The sequence below is a fragment of the Mesoplodon mirus genome (genome assembly GCF_964341445.2).
Source record: "Mesoplodon mirus genome assembly, chromosome: 3".
NCBI lineage: Eukaryota > Metazoa > Chordata > Mammalia > Artiodactyla > Ziphiidae > Mesoplodon > Mesoplodon mirus.
In genome coordinates, this window is record NC_138978.1 from 169,488,643 (window position 1) to 169,502,020 (window position 13,378).

The 13,378-nt window shown below is 34.2% G+C and overlaps 1 protein-coding gene across 4 annotated transcripts in view; it reads right to left on the bottom strand.

Moving 5' to 3' along the window:
* The window catches only part of SUCO (SUN domain containing ossification factor), a 74,379-nt gene that overhangs the window by 47,710 nt on the left and 13,291 nt on the right, over positions 1–13,378 (bottom strand). For all 4 annotated transcript variants that reach the window (XM_082612945.1, XM_082612944.1, XM_082612942.1 and 1 more), the window contains exons 2-6: positions 8,451–8,559; positions 6,639–6,749; positions 4,331–4,485; positions 1,146–1,283; positions 761–911 (exon numbers count right to left, since the gene is read on the bottom strand). In XM_082612945.1, coding sequence (XP_082469071.1) covers positions 761–911; positions 1,146–1,283; positions 4,331–4,485; positions 6,639–6,749; positions 8,451–8,559 — 664 coding nt within the window. The remainder of the gene's footprint in view (positions 1–760; positions 912–1,145; positions 1,284–4,330; positions 4,486–6,638; positions 6,750–8,450; positions 8,560–13,378) is intronic.

Below are 13,378 nucleotides of genomic sequence, written 5' to 3' on the forward strand. Positions count from 1 at the left end.
AAAGGTGGAGAACAGAAGATGCAAATTATAAAGAAATAAATGTGGATGTGGTACTCAGTATTTTAAAATACTCCGTCCGATTCCACGCGTTTTGAAGTGCATAGAGCAGCCTTCATCTTTTATTTAGCTATTTCTTAGCTGAAGGGAGAACACTTCTCTGTCAACATTTCTTCAGGAAATTCTGTACTGGCCTCTACGTGAAGTCAAAGTAGAACTCGAAAGAAGAAAAGAAAGTAAAACTGCTACACAGGAATGAGCCCTGTCTTTATTTTAAGAATCATATTCTTTAATATAAGCTGGTCTAGTTGTATTCTGCACACAAATAACAAAGGGTAAAATGTCCCTTTAAAATAATTCTGGTTGAAGAGACTAAATTTAATCTTGTATTATTGAGTTAAATTTTTATTCTGAAGATACTTAACAATCATAACTTCTTCTATATAGCTCTCTTAACTGCGTAAATAAGGACTTTATGTATCTGGTTATCAAATAATCAATGGTGGCAAAAAAACATTTAAAATTAAATATAACCCAAGAGAGTTCATACTTGGGACAACACTATGTATAAACAGTATACTGGCAATAGTTCTGTGAAGTAACAACTTGCTCTCTGGGAGCACAGCTCACCTCAGTTCCACGTTCATCACTAACTACTGATCCCCTGACTTTATGGCAAACACGGATAGCAAATTACAAGATTAGCTAATAACAAAAATGCATTGTATAATAAAGTAGGAGATAGTGCAAGTTATTTACCTACCTCACTTTTTAAATTATCTGAAGCATTCAATGCAGATTTTGGATCACCACCACCCTGATCACTTGATGAAACTTTTGATTCAAATTCTGATTTTGTTATCTTTCCTTTAGCATGCGAAGATGACACATTTTCTATATGTTGGCCGACAAGGCTATTTGAAAGCAAAAGGCATATTAAATAAACAAATTTTAGCTGAATAATGAGTATATGCAATCTAAACTATTATAAGTGTACATGAGTACAAAGTAAACCAAGAAAGGAGTACAAAGGGATCAGTTTTCTCTCAGTCATAAAGTGGAATTAAGCATGCACCAAAGTCTACTCAAACGTGACACTGCTGTTTATTACAGAACCATACAAAGGGCAAACAACTGCTCACACCCACCTTTCAGGTGGACTGACAAAGGAAGGCTGGTCAACTGGAGCATTTGCATCAAGGGCCTCACCAACATCACAATCAGTTTCAGATTGCTCAGTTTCACTTGGCTTGGCTATAGGAACAGTACCAGATTTTTCTATTTCACTAAAATAGAAACAAAAAAGACAATCTGACAATTTAATGGATATGATGAACCATAAGTTAAAAGTGATATTACTGATTTCCAAAACAAATCTAAGCCAGAAAAGAATGCTTTAGAGCTCTGCAGACGATTTTCAAGAATTCAGATATTTTAAATCGTGTAAAGATTTAAATTATGTATACCGTTGACTCGATCTGTTAGTGCCCTTGCTTGGCCTTTAAATATTGGGTTGGCCAAAAAGTGCCTTCAGTTTTTAAGTAAAAATAAAAGACACATTTTTCATTTTCACCGAGAACGTTATTGAACTACATATTCACCCTTTTGTTCCACTACCTTCTGCCATTTTTCAGGCAACTTCATAATTCCATCTTCCCAAAACTTTTTAGCTTTTTGAGCAAAGAACTGTTCCAGGTACCTTTTACAGTCTTCCAGGGAACTGAAATTTTTTCCATTAAGAGAATTTTGTAAAGGCCGAAGTAAATGGAAATCCAAAGGTGCAACGCCTGGTGAATATGGCGGATGAATCAGAACTTCCCAGCTAAGCTGTAACAGTTTTTGCCTGGTCATCAAAGAAACATGCAGTCTTGCGTTATCCTGATGGGAGATTATGCATTTTCTGTTGACTAATAACAAAATGCTAATTAACAATTCCAGACGCTTTTTGTTGAGTGCTGCTTTCAGTTGGTCTAACTAGGAGCAGTACTTGTTGGAATTAATCATTTGGTTTTCTGGAAGGAGCTCATAATAGAGGACTCACTTCCAATCCCACCATATACACAACATCACCTTCTTTGGATGAAGACCAGACTTTGGTGTGGTTGGTGTTGGTTCATTTCACTTGCCCCATGATCTCTTCCGTTCCACATTATTGTACAGCATCCACTTTTCATCACCCGTCACAATTTGTTTTAAAAACAGAATGTTTTCATTACATTTAAGTAGAGAATCACATGCGGAAATACAGTCAAGAAGGTTTTTTCCACTTAATTTATATGGAACCCAAACATCAAAGCGATTAACATAACCAAGCTGGTGCAAATGATTTTCAATGCTTGATTTGGATATTTTGAATATGTTGGCTATCTCCCTCGTGGTATAACGTTGATTGTTCTCACTTAATGTCTCAATTTGATCTCTATCAACTTCAGCTGGTCTACCCGACTGCGGAGCACCGTCCAGTGAGACATCTCCAGCATGAAACTTCACAAACCACTTTTGACATGTTCGATCAGTCACAGCACCTTCTCCATACTCTGCACAAATCTTCTTGTGCATTTCAGTTGCTTTTTTACCTTTCTTGAAATAATAAAGCATAACAGACCGAAAATGTTGCTTTTTTTCTTCCATCTTCAATTAAAATGGCTACACAAAAATTCACCAATTTTGATGTCTTTTTTTAAATGCATGCTGATATGACAGCTGTCACATACAATCTAACAAAACTGCTTCGAATGAAGTTAAAGACAACTAAGTGCTACGAGAGTCATCTTATGGAAAAAAATGAATGATTGGCCAACCCAATAGCTAATCACCAAATTTTAAAACAAAATATTATAGGTTAATATCTGATCTTGCCAAAAATAAGATTTTTAAATTATTTATTCTAAATGCATCTTTTCTAATGTTTCATTTCTATTAGTACATTCTATCAATATTAGAATTGTTGCCTACAGTATCAAGAAATCATCTATTATCTCAAAGCGCTTCATTAAAATTCTTAAAGCACTTCTGTAATTTCATTTAAAAAATATATACCTTAATATTTTTCTTTACCTCACTCCCATTTCATTAGACAGTCATGTTCAATATAATGAGAAAATAAGATGTACTGTTCAGATACACACTATCTAGCCTTAAATTCTTTCTAAGCATTTAATATTTAAAAATTTTAAATACTATCATTATTTCTAAGCATGTCTTCTGTTACCTTGTCCCTTACCAGGGCAAACTCCTAAATGGTAACTGTAACGTCTTTGTGTACAACTCCTTCAACCTAGTCCCTTACACTCTTGAAGAGGACATGTGTCTAAAAAGTGCTTGTGGTAAAAAAAAAAAATAGTAGTGAGGATAAAAATGATGATATTAACTGACACATGTATTTTTACTATGTGCCAGATATTGTCCTATACATTTTATATAAGTTAACTCATTTGATAAAGGATATGTTTAATGTAGTATTAAGAGAAGGGAATTTTGTTTTGCTCTTTGTAGTGTTGCTGGAGCTAGGAGTATAAAAGAGATTTTCTAAATTAAGGAAACCCTCAACATCACTAATCATCAGGGAAACGCAAATCAAAACCACAATGAGATATCACCTCACACCTGTCAGAATGGCTATTATCAAAAAGTTTACAAATAACAAATGTTGGCAAGGATGTGGAGAAAAGGGAACCCTTGTAAATTGTTGGTGGGAATGTATATTGGTGCAGCCACTGTGGAAAACAGTAGGGAGGTTTCTCAAAAAACTAAAACTATGACCCAGCAATTCCACTCCTGGGTATATACCTGAAAAAAACAAAAACACTATATACACACACACACACACACACACACACACACAAACAATGGAATACTAGTCAGCCAAAAAAGAATGAAATTTTGCCATTTGTAGCAACATGGATGGACTTGGAGGGCATTATGCTAAGTGAAATAAGTCAGAGAAAGATAAATACTGTATGATATAGCTTATATGTGGAATCTAAAAAATACAACAAACTAATAAATATAATAAAAGTAGCAGACTCACAGATACAGAGACCCAACTAGTGGTTACCAATGGGGAGTGTGGGAAGGGGCAATGTATGGGTGGCAGGGTGGAAGGTACAAAGTACTGGGTGTAAGATAGGCTCAAGGATGTATTGTACAACATGGGGAATATAGCCAATATTTTGTAATAACTATAAATGGAAAGTAAACTTTAAACAATGTATAAAAATAAAATAGGCATTATTACTTAGGTCTGCTATATAGCCTAAATGTCAAATTTGAGTATCAAAGAAATTTTTCTGTCATTATCTAATCATATTTTTTTTTCTTTGTAATGACTTACTCAAGCTTTGAGATTGGAGTGATCTCTGAGGTAGATGAGCTGGAAATATTTTCCACGTTTTCACTGTCCACAACTACACTGGAAGAATCTTCATGTAGATCAACTGTAGGGAGTGTTTCAATCACAGATGGACTTAACTTTTTTGACTCCGTATTCTGTTTTTAAAAAAGTCAGTTATATTTAATGTTGGGATTAATAAATTATCTCTTTAGCTGAAGAGGGTATTATGAAAAGTTTGTCTCAAAAGTAACAATAAAAATAAATAATGTTCACTAAAAAAGTACTTTTATAAAAATCCTTTCTTCCAACATTACCACCCTAAGGAATATATTTCATATTAAACTACAGGCTCTATACATTTTTCATGGCATTTCATAAACTAAGACAAGGCAGCTTGTCTTTCTTCTTTCCTATTTCCTATTTTATACCAGGACCCACAAAATTTCCCTCTTACTGTAATTAATTAATGCTAATAGCAACACAGAAATCCTATATAAATATATAAAATAGTACAGTGCATAGTTTTTGCCCCTGAGCAGTTTAGAGGACAATGTGTATCAACAAATAACAACACAACAAATAACATTACAAAGCAATACATGATTCTTGCTGCTCCTTCAAGGCCCGTATGCTCTGGGCCATTCGCTCCTCCAAAACACAAACTGAAACGTACTTAACACCTACTCATGTTTGAAAACCTCTTATCAGTACCTCCTCCCCCACAACTAACCCTAAATAGAATTAGCCATTCCCCTTCCTCTATGCCTCCACTGTTCTCTGTACAGACTTTAATCACAGGATCTATAAACACCTCAATTGCCCTTATTTGTTTCTTTCTCTTCAACTACACTATAAATGTCTTGAGTAAGGACTATGTTTTCTTGATCTTCATGTTCCTAGTGCCTATCACAGTATCTAGCACACAGTAGACATTTAATAGTTACTAAATGAAAATCAAGTGAGAGGTACTCATGCTCAGTTCAAAGTAAAGAGAAACTAAGGACCACTCTGGACTAGAAGAACTAGGACACTGAAGAATAGGACGGCCAGTACAGCAGCAGAAAGAAAACATGAGGCAGAATCAGAAGAATACAAAATAAAATGTGATCATTTGGGGAATTATTTACACTGGAACAAAAAATTCACAAAAGAATACAAATAGTTTGCATTTTATGATGGAGACTTTGAGAAAAGAACCATTACAGTATTATCAAATATTGCATTATCATTCAATATGCATTCAATATAAAAAAATTAGTAAGATATTTTACACTTTTTTTTTCTTTCACTAAGTCTCCAAAATCGATGTGTATCTTATACTTACGGCAAATCTCAACTTCGACTATCCACATTTCCAATGCTCAATAGCCACATGTAGCTAGTGGCTACTATATTGAACAGCACAGGTCTGTAAGATGCAGTAAGCACTTCAAAGTATTTGAACAAGAGAATACCATAATAAAAATTCAGGAAAATGAACAACGGCTGGACTGTTCAGGATACTCATAAAATTGAAGGGCTACAGAGATCACTTTTCTCTTACTCTTATGCACAAATCTTTTCCAAATGTCCTCCAGAATCCAATAAAATGAAACTTACTATATCTCCTTAGATAACCCAATTGACTTATAAGATAACTCTGGCTTCATTTTTTTAAGAGAATTCTCCCTCCTTTTAAGCTGAAATTTGTATTTGTTAATATTTGAGATATTTAGTTTCCCTCCAGATCAAATATCCCCAGTTCCTTCAGTCACTCCTGATATTAAATGGTTTCCAGATGCTTCAGCATTCTGATCAGATTACATTCTGGTCTAGTTTTTAATATCTTTCATAAAACCTGGTATACAAAATGGAAAATAACATTTAGGATGTAATATGAGAGAAAAAGGAAAAAACACACTCAACCTATTGTTTATTAATCCATATTCCACACTAAGTGGTAAAATTTTGGTATCAAAATGCTCTGTGTTCTACATATAAATACGTTAAGTCAGAAAATAATTTCCCCTGACATCTGAAAAACTGAAGAGACAAGATAAACTACAGAGAGCCAAAATGGAATCTAGAAGAAAGGAGGACTTACAACCAAACCTATACTACAGAGAAAAGTCACATTTACTACTAAACCTGTAATTCCGAATTTTCTCAAAAGTAGTACTCTTAGCAGGTGACTAGTATTAAGGCCAGTTGCATGGTACTACAAAAAGAAAAAAAATAAAAATACACAATATGGTGACCAAACAGGTTTTCTATTTTGTGAAGTGGTTTGAAAAGGCATATCATTAAAAATCAAAGCAACAAAGCTTACTTGTACATTCACAATGTAGTCATCTTTTAATTTGTGTTCTTCTGGAGGAACAGGTAAGCTTGAACCCACTTTTCCCGATAATTCGGCATTGATAGGTCTCTCTCTTTCATCCTATATTGCAACAAAGAAAAGGCCAACGGATCAAACTGTTTCACAAAACAGTCCTGAAGCAGACCATCTTTCTATACTTTACAACCAAAACATTTTACTGTGACTTTAATGTCTTTTGTTTCCATGCTTATTGTCTACCTTCCTGTATTACCCTCCTTACTGCTTCACTTCAAATGTACACTACATGTGTGCACTGGTGGTCTAGTGATGATCATAGCTGCCTTCCAAATATACACTATATATGATTTCTTAATGAACACTTTAGTCCTACTACCCAGCACTGTGTCAGTAAATACTTGATAAATGAATGTACTTATAGTTCTTTGTGTCATCTCTTACACTCAGTTTCAAATTAGAATTTCAGATATATTGTCCTTAAATTTATCTTCTGGCATATAAGCTTCATAAAAGCAAAGTTCATATTCATCATTATCTAAGCCTGTATAGCATATACTAGGTACCCAAATGTTTGCTGAAGGAATGTTTCCCCTTTCTTAATGCTTTGCTTAAACTCATTCTTACAACATTTAAGTTTTCTAATTTCTCATCAAAGAAGATATCTAAATCTTATAGACTGTAGACAGAAGCACACAATTATACTTTATTTGGAGAGATACCCAGCAATAGTCTTCAAAATTTTAACTGCTCCATCCCAGAAATATATCCTGTATAACTCAGAAATTTAAATAATCTACTCTAAACACAGTATCATGCCAAAAATTAACAAAACAGCCCAAGCATGTAATTATAAGTTTGTGCATTCACACACACACACAAATGTATACACAAACATGCATGCACACACACAGCTGAGAAACAATGCAAAAGTCTATCAGTAAATAAATGCTTAATAAATTGTGATATACCCATATGACAGAATAAAAATTTAGCTATTCAGAAGAATACAGTAACATGCAAAGGTATCCATGAGATATTACTGGGGAAGAGGGGAAATAAATTTGTACAATTTTTTTTAACAAAAATTAAAGCATTAATTTGTGTGCTATAAAATGATATATCTATAACCACAGAAAATGGTCTGAATGTTTTCACAAGAAACAGTAAATTGTGGTTCCTTTGAGGAGGGGAATGGAATATAAATATGAATATCTTATAGTGGGTATAAATTACATCTGTAATTTAAAATAAGTATATTGATTTGGGGGGAGGGGAGAGCCAAATCTAGCTAAAGTCAATACTCACCTTTCATCATTTAAAATGATAAAATAATAAATTATTTAGAAACCATCAGATTTTTTGGACTCTGTCTATTCACTCCACACAATTATATAAAACAAAGTACATAGCCACTAATTGCAGACTTTCCCTATAATCCTCATTTCTAATAGTTTTTAATTTATAAGACTGGGGTTTCTTTAGAAACCCTTTACTAGTTAAAACATTAAAAAGAGAACCCTAGTTTCCTCTCTGAATAGGCACTATTTTTTCTCCCTACTGGAGGACTAAGGATGTTATTACAACATTCCAAATATAAGCAATAAGAATAAATATATAAATATCTCAGAGTCATGTTAATTTCAGAATTACCTGAGTAACTCCTCATATTATATAGCAAAGAAAATTACAAATCTCCACCAAAAATTATGTCATAGTATTTTTGAAATACTTTTATTCCAAATGTTTTGAGGAAGTCTTAGAAAGCTAATACACAAATTACAACTTCAACTTCATTTAAGGTACCTTTTTCTGGAATTGTACATCTTCATTTTCTAGTGCACAATTGTCATCTTGAGAGTAGTATGATGAAGCTGAAGAACTCTCTTTGCAACATACATGCCAACTGGGAAGCCTGTAAAACATTCACCATCACCACCACCAAAAAAAAAAGAAGAAAGAAAGAAGAAAAAAAAAGTTGTTAAGCCAACATATTCCATACCTGGACTAGAATTTGAGGCAATAAACAAACAGATGGTTCTTATCCTAATGCCCTTGAGAACTTAACAATTTAATGATGAAGACAAATGTACATAAGACAAAGATTTTTTATTTAATGTCCTAAGAAAAGCATAAACAGTGTTATCAGCACTCCAAGTAAGGCATCATGAATCTCATGAAGGTAAAACAGGAAAAACTCCACAAAAGGAGTATCTGATAATTATCACAGAAGGAACAGAGAAAGTTGTCAGAGCTAACCTCCTCAGAAAGCATCAAAAGCCAATGATATTCTAAATTCTACCAAATATTTAAGAACAAATAACTCTAAAGCTACCTAACTATTGATATTTCAAAGCACAGAAGTAAAGCTTCCAAATTATTTTTATATAGGGAACATAACAGTGATATCAAAAATTAACAGAAAGAGCACATACATATAAATACTATAGGTTAATAATATGAAATCAGACACAAAACATATAAAGAAAATTTTAAAAAGTCTCCAATAACATACCAAAGATATAAAATACCACTGTTACGGTCAAGTAGAGCTTAGCTCCGATATTCAAAAATGGTTCAATATAATATAACCTATTTAGTTTGCCATGCAAAAATATCAAAGAAAAACATCTCATGATTACCATCACCAAAAGACATCTGATAAATTTACACAACCATCAAGATTTTTAAAGTCAATAAAATAGTAATAAGTAGACATTTAACATGGGAAACATATGCATAACACATGAGCCTAAAAGCCAGTATCATATTCAGTGAAGAAACCAAAAAATACCCCTATTTAGATCTGAAACAAGACAAGAATGTCCATTATCACTAGTATTACATTATATGAGGACAAAAGCAGTGTAAAATGGGAAAGGAGACAGTAACATTATCATTAATTTCAGATAATGAGTTTATATAGGTGGAAAACTAAAAAGAAACACTTATTAAAAGAAGTCTTGGGTATAAAATTATATTCCTAGGTATAAGAAAGAAATCAACACTCTCTACTCAAATCATCACAAGTTATAAGATTTAACAGAAGAAAAGTCCCCATTTATAATAGAAACAATAAAATACTAAATATAAACATAGTGAGAAATGTTCTATACATATACTAGTACATATTCTATGTTGTTAATAGTAGAAATGTTTGAAATTGCCATTATTGACAATTCTTTTTTTGTGTGTGTGTGGTACGCGGGCCTCTCACTGTTGTGGCCTCTCCCGCTGCAGAGCACAGGCCCTGGACGTGCAGGCCCAGCGGCCACGGCCCACGGGCCCAGTCGCCCCACGACACGTGGGATCCTCCCGGACCAGGGCACGAACCCGCGTGCCCCGCATCGGCAGGCGGACCCCCAACCACTGCGCCACCAGAGAAGCCCAACAATTCTTTAAGTTGAAAAAAAGAAGTCAGTTTTACACAATTTAAGGTAATATGTATGGAAGATCTGAAAACCACATACTGAAGTGGCAAAAAAGGAAACTTAAAAAATTAGACTGACTGTAAACTTTATATAAATAGAATAGTCAAGAAGATTTTAATGTGGGGAAACTAGACATCTAAGAAACCACAATAATCACAACAATATGGTAGTGAGATGAAAGAGGAAAAGGGAATCCCCAGGGTGACCGGAAAGAGAATTCCTAGGATGACAGCTGTACGTACACAAAGAACAGAGGGCAACCATACTAAATTGGAGGTCATCAGAAGCTCTGGAAGAGTCTTCTTTAGGAGGATGAAATTAACAGCACAACTGATGAGTCTGATAATCTCAAGAACAGATTTACATAACTGGAAGATAATTTGTAATTAAATAGAAAAATAAGCAAACATAACAAGTCAAATATTAGTACCATGAAAAAGGAAAAGTAGAACAGAAAACAGAAAAGTAATCATGTTTTACTACACAGCTCAGTTGTATCATTTATAGTCATAATATAAACACTGAATACTGATCTAACCCAAATTATGACTAAACTGTATTACTAGCATGTACTTAAGAGAATCTGATCATCTGTAGTAAAATACCTAAAACTGACATTAAAGCAATTATTTTAGAGACAAAGAGGTAAACATAAAATTCATCAGCCAAGAGATAAAAGTGGTTTCCTTGAAAGAAATAATGGGGAAAGAGGGATGAGGGAATGGCTTATTTGCAAAAGTAAACAAACAAAATCTTTTTAGAGCTATCTGACTTTTTGATATGAATACATCATTTTGATAAAAATTAAAACCAAAAAAAAAGAGAGAAGAGCAAAGTACATAATAATATATACATATAGTATGCTACCATGTGTGCATACGTGTACTAAAGGCACCCGTATGTGCATAAATTTCTCTGGAAGAATTAAAAAGAAAAGAAAAATAGCACCACCTTGGTTGCCTCCAGGGTAGAAAACTGAGGGACTGGGTGACAGGATAATGGGTATTCTTCACTCTATAATACTCTATGTCTTTTGAACCACAAGAATATATTACTTATTCAAAATTTCATACAGATATATCATTATTTATTAAATATTTCTTTACTGATAGACTTTTGCATTGATTCTCAGCTGTGTGTATGTACACATGTGTGTTTGTAGGTGCATTTGTGAGTGTATATATACACATATTTGGGACAACAAAAAGTTTCAGATATTCAAAACTGTGGGTGTTAGAATTTTGGAGATTATGCCCCCTTATTTTCTATATTCCTTTCTAGACTTTCTGAATTTCTACCATGAGCACATACTAGTTTTATCATCAAGTATTCTGCATGTGTATGTGTATATGTGTGTATAAATCCTAATATTCACAGTTAATATGAAGATGGCCAAAAGACGTTAAATCTCATGAACCTTTTACTATCATATAATCAAATCCCATTACCCAAAGTTAGGAGTTTTTTGGGTGAGATTGGCATTTGAATCAGTGGACTCAGTAGACTGCCCTCCCCAATGTAAGTGGGCATCATCTAATTCTTTGAGGGCCTGAACTGAACAAAAATCAGAAGAATTTGCCCTTTTTTCCTCTGCTCACTATTTGAGCTGAGGCATCTCATCTTCTCCTGCCCTTTAACTGGGATTTATATCTTCAGCTCTACTGGTTAATAGGCCTTCAGACTTGGCCTGAATTAACCACTGGTTTTCCTCGGTCTCCAGCTTTCAGATCACAGACTGTGGGTCTTCTCAGCTCCCATAATCGTGTGACCCAATGCCTCATTTTATACACACACACACACACACACACACACACACACACACACACACACACACATATATATGGTTGGTTCTATTTCTCTGAAGAATACGAATACACCTGACATTAATATAGACTACATTCTTTACCTATCTACCCTATTCCTCCTCTTAATTACAGCTTTATCAATAGTATCACTTAAATACCTCTAACATATCAGTCCCTATTTAAGGACAGATATTAATTAAGGACAGACCTGTAAAGATAACCTTAATTTTGTGTATAAGAAAAAGCCTAAAATAGATAAAATTTATCACCAACTAATAACTGTCTAGGAATTTTAAATCACCAAAGTAAAATGAAATACCCCAAACCCACTCCAACTCTACTGAAGAATGAATCTCTATAATGGGGTCTTTACTCTCAACAAGTTCCCCCAGGTGAATTAGATATGCATGCCCCCTCATTAAGAATCAGTGGGTCACATTACAATGGCTGAGGGCACTTTGTTGCATGATTAAATGGGTCTCATTCCATACTAGTTAATCAAGTTTCAAAAACTGTACTATGAAAATCCCAAGCCTGATGAGATGAGTTTCAAAACTTTTAAGAAGTTCAGCACCACAAATCACATCAAGATAAATGGCAGTCTGTGAGCCTCTGACACTCTCCCTCAGTTCAAAATGAGTACTCCCCTCTACTATTTGTAAGTTGATTCTGTGCCATGTATATCCTCTCTTACACTTAAACTCTTTGAGAATCAATTCCATACTCCTAACTAGTGATACTTTAGCCCCACCCTACAAAGCCAAAACCTGCAAACATTATGTGCTTAATAAATATTTATTAAATGAATAAGGGTTCCGAGGGGAACTGTTTTGTAGCAAGTAGCAGAAAGGAAATTAGGTCACTTTTCATTCCACTTCCCATCAGTCCCATCACCTCCACCACTGCCACTCCCCAACTCGCCCACCCACCCACCACCCCCTCACACACACAAAAACTCAAAAAATAGAATCTGGAAACTAAGAGGACATTTATGCCTTTTTGCCAATTCCTCCCCAATAACGTGGCATGGATTCACCATTCATATAGAAAGGTATTAACTTTCAGAGTAAATGTAATTAAATGTCTTGTAAAATTCACATTTGACTGTCATTTAGGATAGCAACAGCTAACAACATTCTAAAGCCTGGAAACAAAATTATGCAGCAGAATAATCCTCTGGTTAAAGAGGAAACAATAGGGAACATTATAAAACACTGTGGCAGAAGACTACAGGTCGAAATTGGTGGGATGCCGGTAGAACAGCAGCAGGAAAACTATGCTTCTGAGCGCATTTGGAGACACTGAATACAAAAGAGCTAATCTTTCAACTCAAGAAGATAAAGGACTGTAAATTTAAAGAAAAAAGGAAGACTATATGGACAGAAATCACTGAAATAAAAAACAAAACCAAAAAAAAAAGAAGATTAAGAAAACCAAAAGTTAGTTCTCCTATGAAAATATTAAAAAGATAAACCTCTGGAAAAACCGATAAAGGAGA